This window comes from Colletotrichum navitas (genome assembly GCF_030913465.1).
Source record: "Colletotrichum navitas strain CBS 125086 chromosome Unknown LY79scaffold_54, whole genome shotgun sequence".
NCBI classification, from domain to species: domain Eukaryota; kingdom Fungi; phylum Ascomycota; class Sordariomycetes; order Glomerellales; family Glomerellaceae; genus Colletotrichum; species Colletotrichum navitas.
Window position 1 is genome coordinate 74,335 of NW_026850600.1, and position 20,090 is coordinate 94,424.

At 58.9% G+C, this 20,090-nt stretch overlaps 6 protein-coding genes across 6 annotated transcripts; 2 read left to right on the forward strand and 4 right to left on the reverse strand.

The window, feature by feature from the left end:
- Positions 1–2: 2 nt before the first annotated feature.
- LY79DRAFT_520510 (family 35 glycosyl hydrolase) lies at positions 3–3,369 on the reverse strand (the record flags this gene model as incomplete). Its single annotated transcript, XM_060555247.1, has 9 exons — positions 3–1,781; positions 1,827–1,990; positions 2,040–2,154; positions 2,204–2,581; positions 2,636–2,788; positions 2,842–2,983; positions 3,039–3,082; positions 3,134–3,182; positions 3,233–3,369. 9 exons carry the CDS (start codon positions 3,367–3,369, stop codon positions 3–5), a joined length of 2,961 nt encoding a protein of 986 aa, XP_060411528.1.
- A 708-nt stretch (positions 3,370–4,077) lies between these two features.
- Positions 4,078–5,054, reverse strand: LY79DRAFT_301816 (uncharacterized protein). Its single transcript, XM_060552287.1, has one exon. It carries the CDS (start codon positions 4,777–4,779, stop codon positions 4,285–4,287), a length of 495 nt encoding a protein of 164 aa, XP_060411529.1. The 5' UTR covers positions 4,780–5,054; the 3' UTR covers positions 4,078–4,284.
- A 5,190-nt stretch (positions 5,055–10,244) lies between these two features.
- Positions 10,245–10,929, reverse strand: LY79DRAFT_301917 (uncharacterized protein). The gene has a single exon (XM_060552288.1). It carries the CDS (start codon positions 10,830–10,832, stop codon positions 10,320–10,322), a length of 513 nt encoding a protein of 170 aa, XP_060411530.1. The 5' UTR covers positions 10,833–10,929; the 3' UTR covers positions 10,245–10,319.
- Positions 10,930–12,027: 1,098 nt separating this feature from the next.
- On the forward strand, positions 12,028–13,518 carry LY79DRAFT_671731 (uncharacterized protein; the record flags this gene model as incomplete). Its single annotated transcript, XM_060563952.1, has 1 exon — positions 12,028–13,518. One exon carries the CDS (start codon positions 12,028–12,030, stop codon positions 13,516–13,518), a length of 1,491 nt encoding a protein of 496 aa, XP_060411531.1.
- A 1,197-nt stretch (positions 13,519–14,715) lies between these two features.
- LY79DRAFT_561289 (XPC-binding domain-containing protein) lies at positions 14,716–17,006 on the forward strand. The gene is made up of 7 exons (XM_060558391.1): positions 14,716–14,977; positions 15,096–15,143; positions 15,230–15,302; positions 15,365–15,444; positions 15,498–15,833; positions 15,884–16,369; positions 16,423–17,006. Exons 1-7 carry the CDS (start codon positions 14,960–14,962, stop codon positions 16,546–16,548), a joined length of 1,167 nt encoding a protein of 388 aa, XP_060411532.1. The 5' UTR covers positions 14,716–14,959; the 3' UTR covers positions 16,549–17,006.
- A 347-nt stretch (positions 17,007–17,353) lies between these two features.
- LY79DRAFT_561290 (myb-like DNA-binding domain-containing protein) lies at positions 17,354–19,750 on the reverse strand. The gene has a single exon (XM_060558392.1). The coding sequence runs from the start codon at positions 19,577–19,579 to the stop codon at positions 17,684–17,686; it is 1,896 nt and encodes a 631-aa protein (XP_060411533.1). The 5' UTR covers positions 19,580–19,750; the 3' UTR covers positions 17,354–17,683.
- Between the last annotated feature and the right edge of the window lie 340 nt (positions 19,751–20,090).

Here is a 20,090-nt window from a genome sequence, read left to right on the forward strand (position 1 = left end):
TTTCAAGCATATTCCTGTCGGTCCTTCCATCCGGGCTGGAGATAGCTCCAGTCGCGGTTGAACTTGAAATCTGTCTGGTACTGGCCATAGCGCACCAATTTCAGCCCGTCAAGCTTGGCGCCGGTGTCGGTCTGCGCCCACAGGCTGACGGCCAGAGTGTTGCGCCCGCGGTTGTTGAGCACGCCCGGCGGGAAAGGGAACCGCGTCTGCGGGCCGATGTGTGGGACGAACTTGCCGTACTGGTACCCGTTGATCCAGAACATGACGCGCGCGATGGTGCCCGCGGGCGCGGAAAACTCGAGACCCAGGGGTGCATCCAGGTCCGAGTCGACATTGAGCGTGAATTCGGTGACGTAGAACCGGATACCCGCGCGGGAGAGGCCGTCCAAGGGTGTTTCCGTCTTCCAGGAGGAGCCGGTGGGCGCGAAGCCGGGGAGGTGCCAGCCCAGGCGCTCCGGGTAGAGGCCGCCCTCGTTCATGGGCCCGCGGACGGGGTCGATGTTCGTCTCACCACCGGCAGCGCCCGTGAGCTTCCACAGCTTGAAGCCCGTGTTAGTGCGCGTGCTGCCGGGCTGCAGCTGGGCGCCGAGTATGCCGCGCGGGTTGTTGATGCCCTGCGCCGTACTCGCCTGGTCATGTCCGTGGTAGTCGACAACCACCGTCACGACGTTGTTCGACTGGCGAAGCGCACCCCGGGGGAAAGCGAGCGTCTTGTTGGTGGTGGTTGCCAACGCGGACCCGGCGTCGCCGCCGAGGAACTGCCCGTTGACCCACGCCGACCAGCCGAACGCCAGACCGCCCGAGGCGGTGATGTTGACAGACGTCGCGTTGACGCCGTCAAAGTAGCCGCGGTAAATCTTGGCGCCGGGGTAGAAACCGTAGTCGGAACTGTAAAGCACCGGCAGGGTGGCAGGGGCGTACGGGCTCGGCGTGTCCGTCTTGTTGCAGACTACCCAGCGGGTGTCGTCGTAGTCGGGCGCCGCTTCGGGTAGGGCTTCGGCGGCGCGCCAGTTCTTCAGCTCGGGGAGGGCCACGGTACGGTCCTCGGCGCCGGGGATCCGCACGGTAAAGGAGCCGTAGGGGGTCTTGGTGGCGGCCAAGCGCTTGCCGTTCCAATCGATGGTCTCGATGGGCTTGTCGCCGACGTAAGCCTCCAGGGTGGTCGACGTGTCGCTGTCGCCCGAGACGTGAAGGACGCCGTGAGAGATGCTGGCGCTCCTGACGAGGTACGGGCCGAGGATGAAAAGTTGCTGGCTGGGCTTGACGGTCGGGTTGGACGTTGTAGGTGGGGCCCAGAAACGCCATGCCGTCTTCTGCTCGAGGAGATACACCAGGACGCCGTTGGAGAACTTGATTACCGTCGAACCGGCGGCCTGCTTCCATGTGAAAGCCGCGTGGCCGCCGTTCGTTGCCTCCTCGAGCACGGCGTCGCCAAAGACCTCGAAAGCAAGGTCCCTCTCGTCCTTGAAGGCGAACTCGCCCGTCTGGCCCTCTCCCAGGTAGAAGACAAGCACTTCTGTCTCGAAGATGCCGTACGTGGCGATTTCGGCAGAGGCGTAAAGCAGGGTGTGCTTGCCAAATACGTAGTCTGTGACGAGGATCTTGCTCTGTCGTCCGTTGAGCATAACGTTCGGGACGGTGACGGAGCCGGCGGTTGTGGCCAACTTGACGTCAAAATGTATGGGGCTCATGGAGTTGGTGCTGTTCTGCTGCACAATTGTGAAGCCGGCCTGGGTGTCAGGGTTGCGGAGGACCCAGCTGAAGGCCGAAGTCGAGGAGAGCTGCGATTGTTAGCCGTGGTATGAAGGGGATGGCTGACCACTTACGCTATAGCCGGATCCGTTTCCAACCATGTCGGCCTTGAGCAGATCGAGCGAGACTCTAGTAAACAGGCCGATGAGTTTCGTCTGGAAGAGCTTGGTCCATTGCTCGCGGGTCTCTCGGAGAGGGGCGCTGTAGTCATAGCTTGTATAAACTTGAGGAGCGGCGGCTACCTCGGGTCAGTGGCATGGCTGAAAAGCGAGGAACGTCGTGCTCACAGTGACCCCAGTTCGTTCCCCCGTAAGCCATATAGATGCTGAGCAGGGTAACTCGCTGGCCAATGTTGTTCTTGTAGTAGACGTCCGCGAAAGCGGGGTCATGCTCGGAAGCACACTGCCCGGTCAGCAAAAACTGCGGGCCATGGCGGTGGTGCCCAACGTACCTCGTCGTAGAACGTAGGGCTGCCCCAGTTCGAAAACCATCCACCCTCGAACTCGGCCAGGTATCCCGGCTGCGTGATTGCGGCATTCCGTAGCCACTGGTAGTACCCCCGATTCACGTTGAACCCAACCGTGGGATCTGTGCAGGAGAGGCCGCCCGGGTAGCTGTCGAGACCGTATATGTCGACGGCGCCGCCGACGTTGTTGTAGTCTGTCGACCACGAGATTGAGCGCATGCCCTTTTCGTTATGGGTAAGAGGGACGACGATGCCGGCGTCACGGAAGGCCTTCTCGAGCTGCTCCATGTAGACAACCGAGGTGTGGTTCGCCTGGTAGACCGTCTCCTGGTACTCGTTTTCGACCTGGCTAAGGATCACGGGCTGCAGCCGTTATCAGCGGAGAGCAACCCAGGAGACGGGAGGGGCAGGACACACGCCACCGTTGGTGATCTGGTTCGCAGCGATGATCTTGCCGATCCGTGCGATGAAGGGAAGCCATCCGGCGTGGTACCGTTCGTCCGAGGACCTCAGCTTGCCGAAGCGGCCATCAGATCCCCACAGGGCCAGCCCGCCACCGTTGGTCTCGGCCTGCGAGCGTCAGCATTTTGTTTGGGCCTCGGGTTATGGGGCTCGTGACGCACGTTACAGTATGGTCCCGCTCTTGCGATGACATAGAGCCCAGCTTCTTTGCAGTAGTCGAACAGCCGCTGGACGTTCTTCCCTCCCGTCTCAAAATCGTACACGCCCTCGGAGGCGGAGTGATAAGACCAGAAGAAGTAGATGCTGGAGGCAAGATGCGATGAGCGAAGCACACCAGCGCGGCAGCGGCACCACCTACCTCACGGCGTTGAAGCCGTTGGCCTTGAACTTTTGGAGGATGTCCTGCCGTGGAGGTCAGCGGATGAGAGAGCAAAGGGGCAAAGAGCAACCTACGAGCCACAGTTCAGGTACGGGCGTCCGTTGATAGTGGAACTCGGCCGACCTGAACGTTGTCAGTCTCGGGTTGCTGCTTTAGCTCACGGAACGACTCACAGGATGTAAGTTCGGGTGTCGTTGATCATGACACTGTACTTGTCCCACGTCACCGCATCAGTGAGGCCATTGCTGGTCGCCAGAGACTTCGACACGAACAGCCAGATAAGGGCCGTCAAAGCCCGGAACAGACGCATTGGGGCGGTGGATGCGAACCACAGCTTTGGCGGGACTCAGGTCGAGGGTACACAGATCGCGAAGGTGGCGTTGCACTCCAGATCAGCGCCGCTGCACGGAACGCTGGGAACAAGCCGATTCATAAGGAGCTTCATGATGACTCTCAAGCCAAAGGCCTCCCGCTACCCAGCCGCGAAAATGCAAGCCGAGTGCAACATAATGAAGGCTCCCACGCAAGCGCAGACTACCCGCCATTCCAGCAATCAGCTGGCCCAGGGTTGTTCGACTTTGCCGGATAGTGGGGTATCCCAGTCGCCAGAACAGTGCTGTAGTTCCTTTGAGCTACTTCGCCGTGTAATTCTTTCACAGGGCCTTGCGCTGTTGGATAAACACAAGAACCGGTAAAAGGCAGCCGAAGGCCCGTTGCCCGTGTGGTTCACAAAAACGGGCGACCACTCGGCGTTATGTTGGCCGAGAGGACGTCGTGACCGCTGAGATGCGGGGTCGAGGCCCATGATCATCTGGAGATCAGAGGGGCGAACCAGGCTTTTCCTCAGATGCAGCGCAAGCGTGCCTGTCGGAACGCTGGAATACAAGGAGAGATGATCTTCTGGCGCAATGTGCCGCTGCCCGTTGGCTGTTGCTTCCGGGCGCGGGCCAGCCAAATTTTGCCCAACGAATTTCCCTCAATAAATACGGATAGCTACCCGGGCAAGCCAGCCTCCACGCCTCTCACCCGCATTTGATGACGGCAACGTGCCAACTCATGCCTTCATCGTCAACGACAATATTGCAGCCGCGACGTCCATGGGGCTTTCGACAGCGATTTTTTCGACTGCTATTCTCTCCATTTGAGCACCTCGCCCACAGCCCGACAAGGCGTCGGCTGCTTTATTTTGACTAGAAGGTATCCACGGACAGAGATATGGCACACATCACAAGGGGCAGCGACGATGATCTCGCCGGATCCAAACCGCAAGACTTTTCGAGCATCGCGACGAGAGATTTGCCGCTTTTGAAACAACGCTGGCCAATGATACCGGGCAAATATGCCAGCAACGAAGTTGACGCAAGGCGCTGCGCGATCCAACGAATATACGTCTGCAGCAGATCGTGGTGACGCTTGCAGGAGTCGAGGACATGGCACACATCGGCTCCCGTGCTCTGCCGGCTCCAACACGGAGGAGCTCGGGCAAGTGACTGCCGGCCATCGAATGCCCCGTGATCCTCCACTCATTGCGCCCAACGCTTAGACTGCATAGACACCCGGCCGGTCCAGGAGAATGGCGGTGCCGACTCGGGTCTAATTGCGAAAGGAGGCCTACGAGACTTGGGTTGGGTCGCAAGAGAATCGTCTGGTACAACACTGTTTGATCTCGCGATGCTGGGCCAGTCTTCGACCTGCTTACGAAGGACGCTTCGGTCGACATCACGGTCAGAGCGTTGGACCCGACGTGCTGCGAACACCAGTGCTCGTGCCTCCTTCTGCCCCTGGATTATATCAACAGAGATATACCCTTGCTGGGCCGTCAGCGTCGCCTTCCCCACATGAGATGAACTTTCATCCCCGGTTCCACGGCAGTGGAGCGCGGCTGTGTGCTTCAACCCGGAGGGCTTTGATGAGAGACACTTTCCTTCTCGTAGAGCAGGGGGTGGTCGTGCCGCTGCACTGACTGGGGTAGCCGAGATTGGAAGGACGACAGAACATTTCGGCCCCCCTTTTCGAACGATGCTGACATCTTAGCAGAGCGCCTTCTCTTCAAGTTTGAACGTTGACTGTTGTCATTTCGCCATATTGGGCCTGTCCGCGACTTGCCTCGCCCCGGATTCCCAGCCACCGACGTAAATCCGCGCGGGAGTCGGAGGATAACTCTTTGAGCAAGAGGAACCCGGACAGTCGTGAATCAGCCAAATACCGAGCATGGAGACCTAGGCGCGTGTGCGCGAGACAAGATACAGCCGCGTGTGGATGTTGCTTACTCAGGATTGCCGTCGCTGTCGATGAGCCGGCGTCGTGCCGCAACGGCACTGACTTGGACAACGTCCCGGCGCCGACTCACGTGCGCTGGCTGCCACCTCTCCGAGGCTTTCATGGAAGCCACCCGATGATTCTCCATGTTGCCGTGGACGAGGGCGAGACGACGTGTCAGTCATCTGTGTTCACTGGCCACGGCGTGTAAATTTAGGCAGACACCTATCGCTACGGGGCGGGAATCAGAGACATAACCTCGCTGTTCCTATAGTAGTAGCTACGTATCAGACGTCATCATTGCAGTTCCCCGCGTGGCGCCGCTGGGACGACTTCGCCTATGTGCCTGGGGACTCTAATGGGCTGAAGTGACGAGGGAGACAAAGACAAGTCGTGGAGATGAGAATGGGATGCCCGACGATAGTGGTTGGCTTCCGCATGTCAGGCGCGGCGCGGTGCAGCCCGCCAACGTGCTGTTTCAGATATCCCTAAAACAAAAAAAATTAAGTAAAAAAAGACGATAGAAACAGTAATTGCCAGAGTATCATTGTGTGCCTATGCAACCTTGAGGGAGACCGCCTTGGATACGTACCTCAGATAGCGACAGTGATGGCTTGGCAGACAGTGTGGGATTGCAACGCTCGCTCGCTCTGAGCGCAAGCGGCCAATTACTAAGTATACTTTGGCCTTTCGGCGGCGCCGGCTAAGAAACGAAACTGCTGGGCGTGCCGTGCGTGTTTTCCAAATATGGCAACACCAAGGAGCGTCGCAATGGCAACCGTTGATTGACGATAGAGGTGGGAGTTTTGTTTCCGTTCAAACTCTGTCAAACACCGGGTGGACCTGGGAAGCAGCGGTTCGCAGGCGGCAAGCGTCTGCCTTGATGCCATTTGCACCGAAGCCTTTCTGCTCGTAGATGTGGCAGTCGTGGCGGGGTGTTTCCTAGGAATCCCAGAACAGGGCCGACTTGTCATTACTTGGAGCAAACCATCCGCTTCTTTGGCCGTGATGGCAGCAGCGTTCCAAACAAACCGCCCTCTTCTGACAGCGGCCGTTCCAGGCAGCATCCTAGGAGCGGGCTGCGAATGGGAAGCGACGGCAAGGGCCCAGCTCGGTAGTGAGGAGCAATAGTTCTGGCTGAGTTGCTTTTCTCGCCGCTGACTGCTGCGGAAAAGAATCAGTTCCGGGTCGGACCCCGCACGTTGATGACTCTACCGGTACATCCCTCCTTCCGAAACCGCCTAGTGAAGATTTTTGACGGGCAGAAAAAGTCGCAAGAAAGGTACCTACTCCCGATGCCAAGGCAGCCTGTGTTGTATGCAGTACGGTACGTACATGTACCGCATACCTACCTACCTAGATGGCCGCGGGTCGACCCCCACAGCGAGATGCATCAGCAAGCCCTAAACGCAGGAACAGGCACATGTCTGGGTAGGCATTCTTCGTCCGATGGGGATGCGACGAATGACATGCGACGGATTTGTTCCAACCATGGGGCCACGGAAGGCGAGCGGTTCCTTAGCTCACATCGCATCGAATTTTACGGGTACATGGGTCTTTGACTATGTAGGTGCCTAGATAGGCGCGGTACGTACTGCCGGGAGGATCGAGGCGTATTGTACTGCAGGTATGATGTGTAGGTAGTGTACCGGTACACTATCCGTAGTCGTTACTGGTGAGCCCGTCCGACTCTGGTGCTTGTGAAAATGGCAGAAGCAAGGCACTTCAGCTTATGTCATCAATCTACCTAATTGTGTCCCGATCCTCTTTCGCAACGAGTGCCTCCGTCTGTACAAGGTGTGCGCCGTGTAAACGAGGGACTCCTGCATGCCAGTCAGCCCAATGACGAGCCACCAGCATGCCAATCGCAGGGCTTGTCTCATCTTTAATCGAACCCGCCCATCGCTTTGAGAGAGGATGAGCAGCGGGGAGGCATGAGCAGGCGTCACTGGTTGGAAAATGTCGGAGAAAAAGAAAGCAGGGACGGAAAATGTGGAAATGTGCCGCAAGCCTCCCCCAAAAAAAGAGCGACGGCGTGCGCCCAACAGAGTAGCTGGCTGGCTAGTTGGACCTCTGACACCATAAGAATAGACGACTCGATCAACGAGAGAGGGCGGGCGACAAGGAGGTTATCGAGTAGCTCGCTCGCTTCCAGTCGGAAGGGAAAGTCAAGTCAAAGCCGGATGAATCTCAGATCAATCTTTCGTCATCAGCACCACTTCTTCCAAGGCCCAGGAGTTCCAGGCTCCTGGCCATGGACCTAATTCCCGCAAGCCCCGTCGAGCGCGTCGGATTGTGGTGCTCTGGTGGCAGGCAGCCTTGGTATGCCGTGCCTTGTCAATGCTGCCGGCCTGTCTGTTGCCCTGCCCTGCCCGGGTATTAGCCCTGTCGTTCGCTTGACGGAAGTCGCAGGCCGACTGCAGCCCGGCTGGAAGAGGGAAAAAGGTGAGGTCCATTCTCAGCCGGGGCTGTGTCGTGGAAAAGTGGTTGTGTTGTGGAGAGAGACGGAGACGAGTCTGGGTTAAAGAAGCCATGGTGGAAAAGTCTATAGTTCTGGGCCTTGTTGGCGTTGCTGATCACTGGCGCGCGAGATTTGCAGCGGCGGAGAGGGAAATGAGAAAAGTCATCGAATCAGGGCAGCAGGATGGTAACACCGTTACGGCGGGAAGGGGGTGCTGGGGTCCACAGCAGGTGGGTACGCTGGCAGGGGTGCGGGAGGGGCAAGAACGTGAAAGGTGCTTGGGCTGGATGGGGGAGGCCTTTCCCGGCGAGGAGGGTTTTTCATTCGCGATATTCTGAACATAGTGCACTAATTGCATAGTGCGTACCTACTACTATGTACACTACTACTACTCAGGTGAGAACCAGGTACGCGGCGGGATACGTTACCCCTAGCATGGCAATGTCACATCTGCCACTGTCTCGAACCATTTTGTCGTCGTCCTTTCATCAGAGCTCCCTTGCTCCTTCGTATGGATGGGGGGGGGGGGGGGGGGGGGGCCTCTGTTACGGCAAGCCGCCACGCCCCTTTGCGAAGGGGGAAGCCAAATCCGCCAGGCGTTGTTGACGGCGATCGAGAATAGTAATGCTTGCACACGAGACACTTACGGCTCGTGGCAAACCAGTCGATTGGGCCCATCGGGAAATAGGTAGGTACTCTGCAAGACACAACGAATGCACATCTGGACCAAGATACCGGCTTCTGATCCCTTTGAACTGCGCCCATCTCCATGTACCTCGATTTACACTTCGACACCCATGAAAATTTTTATCGATAGATCGGGCTCCCTGTCTCTGCCGGCTTTCCTTTTCGCGAGTTCTTCTCCCCCCCCCCCCTTCTCTTCCACTCCCCCTCCCAGTAAAAGGTTAGGCCGTTACACCTTACGACATGCCTCCCCTCCCAGAAATCACAGTCAAACCGAGTCGTTGGAGGCGGAGCCACTTCGGCCCAGTCGGGAATTCGCATACGCCTTCATGTCGCTGCGAACCAAACTAAAAAAAAGTATGGGTAATAAAACGTCGGCGATACCATCGGCAGCACCGCCGGCGCCGTCGTGCGCGTGAGGCACCACGGAACGGCTGTACTTTTATCTGTACCTTATCCAATGTTTATATGACCATACGGTTCCCTCTGCATAAGCTTGAAGTCCACAGCGTGCGTGCTCCAGGGGAGGCACAAAAGGGGCGCGCCCTGTTGTTATGCAAATCTTCCCCTCTAATTGATATGTACGGGCTTGGACCACCCTTGCGCAGAGCCATTCCGTCATCCCCCCCCCCTCCCCCCCCCTCTGCCTTCTGCCTTGTCTCTTCCTGAGCCCCTCAGGTACGTGTGCCCCGTCAGCTCCCCCACTAGACCACCCCGGAAGTTGCTTCGCGGAGAATGGCACACCAAGGCAGTAAGGAACACCCCTCTCAAAAAAAGAGCGCACTGGCTTTTGTCCTCTTGCATTGGCCAATTGCCATGCCAACGGTCGGATGGATGGTTCAAGATTGTCCAACCAAAACCACTTGTCCTGCTGTTTTTTGACCCGACGATTCAGCAGTCAGCGTCGCTCCCTCACCTGTCTTGAAGTCGTCGTGGGTTGCGCGTGGCGACCGCAACCTGAGCGAACCCCCCCCCCCCCCCCCCCCCCCCCCCTTCGGCTCGCGACCAGCCGACAAGAACCCATGCCCTGTCTCAACAAAAAGAAAGAGCACATCAGACGCCATGCATCTCATTGCTAGCCTCGACGATCGCAGTGCCTCTGCTGCGGGCGAACAGTGTTGAGGCACGCTGGCGGATGATTATTGATAGATGGGGCCGTCTGATTCGCGGATGCAAGGGACACAGCTCGCCATTGGCAACCTGCGAGGCTCGGAGATTGTGTGTCTGCACCTCCCCTCACATGAAATGGCGACTGCAGCTCTAGAGTCTAGCCTTACCCTGCGGCGAGGCCTATCGAGAGCACAATAGTGCCTCTTCATCGGTACGTCGTTGCGGCCATGCCAAAAGCGACACGATGTAAACAGAGCTTAAATGGCCCAGAGCTTGCTGCGTTCCAAGCTATCGGTTCCCATGGGCCTTGTGCTCGGGTGGGCAGAAAGTAAACAATGGATGCAACAGCAATATATCAGGGAATAACCACGCAAGCCACGCAAGGGACAAGCTCCGGGCTTAACAGCGACTGCGACCTATATCGGAGACGAGGTCTGTCGAAAAGCCGTACGGAGGTGTGCCTGGCACAACATATGTCGTCAGCCAGCGAGTCAGCCACACATGCCCGTTTCTTTTTACAGATAATATTAGGTATCTATCCAATCCCATTGTGGCAGGCGAAAGCCTTCGTTTCTTCTCCCAGAGCCGCCTCCTGACAGGATGATGGGCGATCCCCCTCCCTTTCCACCCCCAGAGACGCCCATCGTGTCTTGTGCTTTCGTTTTTCCCATGTCTCACATTGCGCTTGTGGCTTCGTCCTCATCTAGCCCTGGCGGAGCGGCCAATCATCCCCTGCAGCCCTGCTGTCAGCTCTTGCCATCCCGTCGCCATTTATGCCACCACCAAAGATAGACCATGCCGTTGTCGCACGAAGCGTATGGTGACGGGTCTCTACACGGCATCGAGGCGCGCTCGAAGCGGCGTGGGTCAATTGGGAAGTTGGCCACGACATTATTCGCATGTGCTCCCTCTGCCGGGTCCCACATGCACACAAGAAGCGACGAGGTCAGAGAGTATAGGTAGTCTACAATACATGGGCCTCGCTTCGTCCGGTCGTTGACCAGCAAGCACCTTGACTGGCTCTGTGCACAACGGGTGGGAGCACCACGTACAGCGGCAGCAACTGCGACAGCTGCATCATCGGATGGGACGAAATAGCCCTGCTTCTTCTCGTGCACTACGCTTGTAAACACGCGGCTTGACTCTGCAGTCAGGTATTCTGAATACATGCCCAGGGCCACACGGCAGAGCGTCAGCAGCCCATCAGGGATCATCTCGTCACCAAGCCCCAGTCCTGGCCAAGATCCCAGGCCACTCATACTACGGATACTATGTACTGTATGTAAGTAGGTCCGGGCTCTCTGTCCGGCGTCCCAAAAACACACGCCCCCCGGCACACGGACAAGGGTAGCTGCCAGTGTTTCGTTCCGAACGCCCCGTCACAGCATCCCAATATCCTTGCCGTCGCCGTCCTCCACTCCCTCGCCTCTCACTGACCCCTGGGCCATTTGAGTTAGGACCCGGGAGGAAGGGGGTAGGGGGGGAGGAGCGAGTAAAAAATAAAAAATAAAAATGGAAGAGAGAGCCCACCGGCCGGCCGAGGCGTGTGCGTAAGGTACGAATAAACTCGCTCGGTCTGCCGTTTGCCCACGCGACGCAGCGCCTCTAGTGCCAGCCAGCTCCTCCCCTCCACCCCGACAGGGAATACCATCAATCCCCCAGCCCAGGCCACGCCGGGCACCCGCACGCACAAAAACACGTCCACGACCGCCTGCCATACTTTATGCGTTTGGTTCCCAGGTTTCGTTCTTCGTCCCCCTCTCACCCTACACATACACCTCTTTTCCTCCAAAACCCCCTTTCCGTTCGTTCTCACCAACTGTTATTCTCTCGTTCAACATATCGCCTTCCATATTTCGCTGTCAGCAGTCCGGCTCGACAACACGGCCTATTCTCGCTGCCTTGACCTCAAGCACCCCGGCCCGTCCGTTGCAGTTCAAAGCCTCGCTGCTCGTTTGCTCGACATCCCGTTCGTCGCTTTCCAACAATAGCCCCCAACCTTACTCGCCCCTGTCGAGAGAGTTTCTACACGGAGCTCTCTTACAGATCGAACCTTCACAGTGCTCATGTACACGGCTGGCCAACCGCGTCCTAAATACACCCGCTTTTCCCGTAGACGCCTTGCTGGGAAGACTCTCCGCTTTCACCCGCCTTCGTTTCGTGGCCGCCTCGCCCGCCCGGGGCCCAGCCCTCGTCGACTCGAGTAGCCGATCAACTCGCCGGTCGGTCTGTCATCTAGTCAACGATCACGGCTCGAACGGGCTTCGCAGCGTCTAGGTCCGTCCGTCGTTGGGAAGCAACCAGGCCGCCGACCCACCGGTCTCTGGCAGACCAACAAACAACGCGCCCTCTGCCTGTTTTCGTGCGATATAGCTGCGTTTGCAACGAAGCAGACCCGGCCCCCGCCTTCACTTCGTTCACTCTCGGTTCCTAGGCTTTGACAGCTGCTTCACAATGACTCTGCCCCGAGCTCTTCCCGTTGCGGCCGGCGCCGTGGCGCTGATCGCCACCATCACCATCGTCGTCATCCACGTCGTGCTCGCTGCCCACATTACCGTAAACCCTCCAGTCCGGACTTCGTCGATTCTGTCGTCGATATTGGAAAGCATCCTTCTGGCCATCATGGGATGGATGATGTCTGCGAACCTAACTCCCAGGTCCCGAAGCTGTTCAAAGCGCCTTATCAGCATCATGTTCGCCGCCAGCATGCTCACGTGCGTCTTGGCCACCGCCGCCTCGGTGGCCACCATGATCTGCCTCGGCAATGCCGCGAAGGCCCTGCCAGACTCCGTTCTGGGTGCGAAGCAGACAAGCTTCCTCATCGCTTCGTCCGTCGCTCTCGGCCTCTGCTTTGCGTGCCAGCTCATTTTCATTGTCATTCACTTCGTCCTGGCTCGCCTTTTCGCCCGCCAAGGGGCGGGCTCGCTCCACTCGGATGAGGAGTCCCGCAAGACTTCCAACGTCCACATCAAGTCGGTCCCCTACCACCGTACTTGCCCGACGTTCGAGAGCAGGAGCCGATCCGTCTCCATGGGCTCGCAGACCCCGCCCCAGTCCAGCAGCGGCCGTTCTGCGACCGAGACGCTGTACTCTATCCGCTCCTCGCTGTCCAACGTCGTCCGGCCCATCTCCTCGAGAACCCGTCTGCTGCCGCTGAGGGACAAGAAGCGGGCGTCGTCGATTGACTCGAACCACTACCGGTCGCGGTCTAGCAGCGTCAACGACGACCCTTCGTTCGACTCATGGGACACCTCCTCCGTCGACATGCAAAGCCGCTTGACAGTCCTCGGCACGTCGTCTCCAGTCCCTGGAAGGTTCCTCGAGACCATCCCAGCCAGCCCCACCACCAGCCGCAGTCCCAGTCCCGGCACGCCACTGGACATGGACCTGGAGACCCCGCGCCCTCGCCCTCGCTGCCGCAGCCGCAGTTACAGCCCCGCTCCCATGGGCAGTCTCCGGAATCCTGAGCACACCTTTACGCTGCAGGCTCCTGCCAGCGAGTGCTCCCTCCGGCGCCCCGAGCCCGCATTCACCATGCAGGGCTCCGCGAGCGAATCGCACATTCACCCCTTATTCCGGTCCGACTCCCCGGACCCGCCGCCCATGGTGACGCCTGGCACCGTCGTCACCGCGGCTCCCGACGCAGGCCGTGTTATTCCAGACCGGAACAGCGTTCGGCGCATGAGAAGCGGCAGCCTGCCTTCGGGCCCTAGCCCTCTCAGCTGCGCAAGCAGCTTTGAGAACTTCTTCCCCAGCAACCCGCCGTCCATCAAGGAGGAGGGCGAGCTTCCGTCGCCCCAAGAGGAAGATGAGGCTCTCGGCGAAAGACAGATGACGCCTCCCATTCCCGAGTGGATTCTGACCGCCGGGTCCCGGACGAGCCTGTCCGGATACCAAAGCCGGAAGCTCCGGGTTGACGGAGACGTTGAGCAGGAGCAGTCATGATGATGACGGAAAAACGGCATGCCGGCAGTAACCAAGGGCATGCCCGTGCCTTGGAAACCAAAAAGGGGATAAGGGGAAAAATTGACCCGGCGCGGTCCTCATGAATGTCTAATTGCTATTTTGTCCTTAGACAACGGGAAGTATATGCTCAGGCGGTGATACCATATTTGACGGATTTGTTTTCTTTGTACAGCGCGGCGTTGTCCTAGGAGGCACAGAGAGAGAGGGGGGAGGGGGGGAAAGATCCCGCGGCTGCCGGCCGAGACGCCGGCGGAAAACAAGAAAAGCTACAGCAGCTACAATATATTTAACGAGTCACATGAATCTGTCGAGTGAGCAATGCGTGTGCGGTGCAAGCGGGTCTGGAGTAGCAACCAGTACCCGACTGTCTGGGTTGAGTTGTCTTCTGATCTGAGGGGATAGACGATAGTAGGTCCCATGTGTCGCGCCGGACCGACCGGTGGGGATCTCGGACTATGGATGATCCTGCTCCGCGACACCGCTGCGGATCTCTTGGCAACCCGGTCGGCTCGGGCTCGGGCTCAAGCACGGGCACATTCTTACCTCAGCGACAGGTCCGGTTCCAGCTGCGGGCCAGGCGTTCCTGCAACTGTCCAGCAAGACCAGTGCTATCTTACTGGAAAGCTGAGCTGGTCAGAGAGTGGCTTGTGCTATCATGCAAGCTGGACACGTTGTCGCGGAAGCCTGGGGCTGGATGCGTTCGTACTGCCCTAAGGCGTTTGTATAACGCTGACAGGTACGACACCCCGCTTTCTGTGGCAGCCGAAGTGGCAGCCGAAATTTCTGCGTGATGATGCTCTACACGCGGCTGCGAGGACGAACGGGATGATGATAAACCATGGGAAAGCGCCCTGAGTTGCCTACCTCATGATCTTATCGACCGTCGTCTTGTGATTCTGGTACTGTTGTCCACCCATCTCCGTGCTCCTAGTAGTCTGAGCCACCAGGAAGGCCCTCTTGCACCGCCACTTTCCTGGAGGAAAAGAAAGTTTGGCTAGGAAAGCGCCACCCGACCGATGCGCTAGCTAGTTATCTGTGCTCTTTCCGGCCTGGTTTTTAGTGGGGAAATGGGCGGAAAGACAGTGAACCAGCACCAACTCAGAAAGAAAATGGAAGGAGGTACCTCAGCCAACCAACTGGAGCCGCCCGCCGCCGCCTTCCCCCACTGCGCAGCAACCAAACACCGACTTCTAGGTCACCACTTACCTTCGTCATCTCCATTAATTCTGTACCAGTCTTTCCTGCGCACAACAAAACCAACCGGGTGACGGGTTTCTCATCTTGCACCCACAGCTCACTGCGCATCTTCTTTCAGCGCTTACCATCACAGCCATCCCGCATCCTTTCGTCCGACCTCACCGATCACCTTACCCTTCTCCCCTTGTGATTGCAGCCCTCCGCTGCCCGAAAGCTAGCCAAGATGAAGGTCACCTTCAAGGTATGCACAGCCCAGCCCAGCTTCCTCCCACCCAAGGGCGATGGCCCTGATGCAATGCGCCTCACCTCTTCTAACATGAGCTCTTGCTGACGTTTTTTCTTTTCTTTTCTTTGTCTAGGACTTGAAGCAACAAAAATTCACGCTCGATGTTGAGCCCACCGACCTTGTGTGTTCCGACCCCACATCCCCGCCTATGAGCTCTTCCACAGCTGCCTCGCGATGACCCGGCCACGAAGCTAACGGGATGAACAGGTCTCTGCTGTCAAGCAGAAGATTGCCGGAGAGAAGGGATGGGATCCCAAGGACCAGAAGCTTATCTACTCTGGTAGGTCCCTGGATCCGGGGGGGGGGAAAGGGGACGTGATGGCTCAAGCTGACAGCTACTAGGCAAGATCTTGAAGGACGACGACACTGTTGAGTCCTACAAGATTGAAGAGAAGGGATTCGTCGTCTGCATGGTCAACAAGGTTCGTACAACGGTGGTCCCATCACGCTTGCTTGATTACTGATGGCCCAATAGCCCAAGGTACCCAAGCCCACGCCTGCCGCTGAATCCTCGGCGCCCGCTGTCCCGGCGACTCCCGCTCAGCCCGTTGCCGCGACTCCGGCCGCACCTCCCGCTCCCGCTGCCCACGCTGCCGCGCCCGCCGCCGCCGCTCCCGCCACGCCCACCCCCGCTGCCAGGACCACAGGCGGCGGCGATGCTGGACCCACGGACCCGTCGATGGCCATGGGCGCCCAGCGCCAGGAGGTGATTGCGAACATGGAGGCCATGGGTTTCGAACGTGCTCAGATCGACGCCGCCATGCGTGCCGCCTTCTACAACCCCGACAGAGCCGTCGAGTACCTGCTGAACGTAAGCTGTCACAGCCCCGTAGCCGACGTCCGCAACTGACATTCTTGCAGGGCATCCCCGATAGCGTTCAAGAGGAGCAGCAGCAGCGACAGGCTGCCGCTGCTGCCCAGCCCGCCCAGCCCGCCACCGGTGCTGCCGGCGGCGACGACGATGGAAACGTCAACCTTTTCGACCTAGCCGCCCAGGCTCGCGGTGGCGGTGGCGGTGGACGTGGAGCCTCCGCCGGTGGCAACACCCAGGCTGCCGCTGCCGCTGCCGCCGCGGCTGCCGCCCAGGGTGGTTTCGGCAATCTGGACTTCCTCAGAAATAACGCCCAGTTCCAGCAACTGCGCCAGGTCGTCCAGCAACAGCCCCAGATGCTGGAACCCATCCTGCAGCAGCTCGGCGCCGGCAACCCCCAGCTTGCCCAGCTCATCGCCAACAACCCCGATCAGTTCCTGCAGCTCCTCGGTGAGGAGGTCGACGACGACGTTCCTCTGCCCCCCGGTGCGCAAGCCATCCAGGTCACCGAGGAGGAGCGTGACGCCATCGAACGGGTAGGTTATTCTGCAGCCTGGTCTCTGATGCGAGGGTACTAACAATCGCTCAGTTATGCCGCCTCGGCTTCGACCGCGACGCCGCCATCCAGGCTTACTTCGCCTGCGACAAGAACGAGGAGCTCGCGGCGAACTTCCTGTTCGACCAGCCCGACGACGATGAAGGGCCCCAGAACTAAGCCGATCCGCTACGACCGCATGATTACACATTCTATGACAGACACGCAAGACTCAGGGATTGCCGGACGGTGTTGACTGGGTAACAACGACTCGAGGGAGACTTTAGGATACCTAGTCGCGACGACAGGATCCATGTCAGCATGGGCACGGGGCCGCCGTCCTCATTATTCGTGGAGTTAGATTCTTTTCCCAAGAGCCGGCGCGGAGGCAGGTCGGCTGAGGACGACATGCGGGGGTTGACTTGCACACATACGGAGGTCGCATGTCGCGCGCAGTTGCAACGTACATGCTTGTCTGTGGCCAGGAGTGCTCCCGTTCCGGCTTGAAAGAGAGCGCGGCGTTAAACCTAGGTAGCCAGACCAGGTAGTACCAACTAATTCAACTTTCCAATGCCATTTCTCGTCACAGTGTTGCCTGGATACTTGGCCTCAGTGACGCTGCTGCCTATGATTTGGCCTCACTTCAAAGCAGTACATGACTAGGCGCGTGTCTTTGTTCTTGTGACGGTGCCTTTCTTTTCTCTATACTTACCAGCTTAACGGCCCGGAGATCAAGAGCCCCGGGCCGTGGAGGAGGGAGATCTGCGTTGCACACCGCGGCCATACCCCTCGCCGTATGGGGCCTCAGAGGAACCGTACGAGGTCTAATTTTTGATTTATCTTTCTTGGAAAGTCTTTCTTTTTCATTGTGCTCTTTTCGCCTGGCGCGGTGGCACGAGGAAGAAGGGCGCACAAGCGTTGGCTATGGGCAATAATGGCAGAGATTATCATAATTGGAGGAGGAGGAGGGGGGCGTTGGCGTTGGGACGGCAAACATGTATAGTTAAAGCACGTTGGCTGGAAAAGAGGGTCCTAAAGATCTCCAATAAAAGCTATTGCGAGTGTTCCCGCGGCTGTGCGCAGGGCGTCCTGCCCGTGTGTGTTCCGATTCGATTCCTGAACCCTCGCTGCAAACTACATAACCCAAAGAAAGAAACCGTAATACCGACGCCGCCTGATGCAAATGTAGGTGCCCCCACCAAGACCGTGTTGTGTTGTATCTTTTCCTCGTGAAAAAGCAAAGGGTATCTGTCTCTGGTAGCCGCTCCGGTTTCCCACTCCCTTGCCCGCGTAGCCCCCGTTCGTTCCAGCGCCTTCATCGGTGGATAATCTCGCCGCGCATGTTGTACTCGACGGCCTTCTTCTTGGCTCTGCCCGCGCCCCTCTTCTTGCCCCGCCCGGCGTCCAGGTCCATGTCGGTCTCGTCGATGGTGATCATGCCGTCGGCGTCGACCGTTATTTGAGGGCCCACGTTGGCCTGCTGCTTCGGCCTGGACTTGCCGCTGCCGCCGCCGGCCGCACCACCACCACTGCCCGCTGCCGCGGAGGACTCATTTGCAGGCCCGCCCTCGCCCCTGTCCTGCAGGGAGGCAAAGTTCCTGGCGTTGATGGCGTCCTTGGCCGCCTTGACCTTTGCCTGCTCGGCGTCGAACTTGGCCTGCTGCGCGCGCTGCGCCGCCATGATGGCCTCGACGGGTTCGTACTCGGCCTTGGTCCACGTCTTGTACTCCTCGAGGTCGATCTGGAGCTCCTTCTTGCCGACGAGGATGGCGTCGATGCGCGCGGGCGCGTGGCGCTCCTCGCGGTTGAACTTCATCTTGACGTGCCGCCGGTTCTTGCCGGGGAACATGCCGCTGATCATCTGAAAGTCGGTGCCAAACATACGGAGCCCGCGGTAGAAGAGCTCCGTCTCCTCCTCGGTCCACACGTTGGGCCCCTTAAGCTTCGAGCCCGTCCTGTAGCTGTTCTGCGTCGTGAGGGTCGTGAAGTCGTTCTCTTCGATCTCGAGCATGTCCTCGCCCTCGGCGGCCGCAGCGGCGATGGCGTGACGGTCGAGGCTCAGTGAGTTTTGGTCCACCACGATCTGGCCGTCGATGATCTGGAATTGGGGTCCTGTCGAGACCATGCTGGTCGGCTTCGGCGGGAGGGCGGCCGCGGGCGTCGCCTGCCCGCTCGACGTTGGCGCAGGTGTCCCGCTCTCCGAAGCAACATCTTCCGAGCCGTTCCTCTTGGCCTTGAGCCTCTCCCGGGCCCTCGCCTGCTTCTCGCGATGGCGCTGCAGGAGCTCCTCATGCCGGCTGAACTTCTTGCCAATACGGAGGTCCCTCGTCAAGTCCCCCATAGTGAGGGTGCTGAGGTCAGCCTCCTGGTTCTCGGCGTCCTCCGGTGTTACCGAGCGGGCTCGGCGGGGTCTCGACGACGTCTTTGATATCGTATCCGTCTCCGTCGTCGTGCCGTCCTCCGTCGTCCTCCTCTTCCTCGGCCGAGGTGGCCGTGTCTGAGCCGCCTCGCCATCCGTGGTGACTTCCTTCTGTTTCCGCGGTCGCTTGGGTTTCGGGGCCGCGGTACCGTTTTCGGCTCCTGCAGCAGTCTCGGCCGCTTCTGTGGCTCGTTTTCGGGACCGCTTGACGGGACCTTTTGTAGTTGCGTCCAGTACATGATCTGCTGGCACAGCCCCAGTGTCGCCCTGGGTTTCTGTCGTAAGAGCCACCTCGGTCACGGAAGAGGCGGTGGCGGGTGGTGTATTTAGCTGGGCGGCGGGCGTTGACGTCTCGGACATATGGGCTTCGCCGGCAGCCGATGCTGGCTGCTGGGCGCTCTGCACAGAGGCGGTTGACGTCTGCGCTGTTGGCCGGCTGGCGAAAGGTTCGGCGGCTTTCCTCTGGTTGCTCTTGTTCGATGTCGAAGCAGGAGCAGCAGGCTCATCCGCTGACGGTTGTGGTTGGGGCATCGTGTTCGGCTCGGTCGATGGCGGGGTGTTGGTGGGCTGTTCTCCGGCGGGATCCTTCGCTCCCGCGCTGGTTCCGGCCATCACCTGCACTGGCGTATCGCTCGGAACGGCGGGAGTCCCTGCCTCGGCCGCGGGTTCGGTCGCAGTCGACGACGGCGCCCTCGGGGGCTGCGGCGCGGCAGCCCCAGGCGCTCGAGGACGAGCCTGGGGCATTTTCGGCTTGAAAGCCATACCGCCCTTTTTCTTGAACATGGAACTCATGATGGCGATGGTGCATATGATCTATTACCGTCGTTTATAGAGCCTCATGGCCGGAGCAGAGGTGTACGGGGTAGTCGAGTGGTTGCAGGTGGTGGCTTGTCGCTTGCGAACCAGACTTTTTGTCAGTCATGGCGGGATGGCGGGATCTCGAGAAAAAGTGATAAGTGAATTTGAGGGACCCCGACGATTAACCGAACCGTGTACTTTGCGCGGGACGCCTGACTGGCCGATAAGAGGACGGTTCCCCATCCGGACTAGCGCGAAGCTAGTCCTGTTTGAGGAGTGGACCGGTCTGGCTTGATTTGAACGTGAAGCGTCGGCGTTCAACCTCGAAAATTCAACCTCCTTTGCCCAAGGCTTCCTTCCTCATTCCGCGCCGAATCAGACTAGCCCGACAATCCCAACACACGTATGGCTCGGATCGACTTCTGAAAACCCTCAGCTGTTCCATCCAGCCGCCTTGATCGCCTCGCCGACCCGGATGCGTACGCTGTTGCAGCATCCCTACCTT

What these genes read in the sequence shown, in the direction of transcription:
- LY79DRAFT_301816 (XM_060552287.1), bottom strand. Translation starts at nt 4,779, where the DNA reads ATGTCGACCGAAGCGTCCTTCGTAAGCAGGTCGAAGACTGGCCCAGCA.
- LY79DRAFT_301917 (XM_060552288.1), bottom strand. Translation starts at nt 10,832, where the DNA reads ATGAGTGGCCTGGGATCTTGGCCAGGACTGGGGCTTGGTGACGAGATG.
- LY79DRAFT_561289 (XM_060558391.1), top strand. An exon ending in ATGTTGAGCCCACCGACCTT is followed by an intron (nt 15,144 to 15,229) that starts GTGTGTTCCGAC and finishes CGGGATGAACAG; the next exon opens with GTCTCTGCTGTCAAGCAGAA. An exon ending in AGCGTGACGCCATCGAACGG is followed by an intron (nt 16,370 to 16,422) that starts GTAGGTTATTCT and finishes ACAATCGCTCAG; the next exon opens with TTATGCCGCCTCGGCTTCGA.
- LY79DRAFT_561290 (XM_060558392.1), bottom strand. Translation starts at nt 19,579, where the DNA reads ATGAGTTCCATGTTCAAGAAAAAGGGCGGTATGGCTTTCAAGCCGAAA.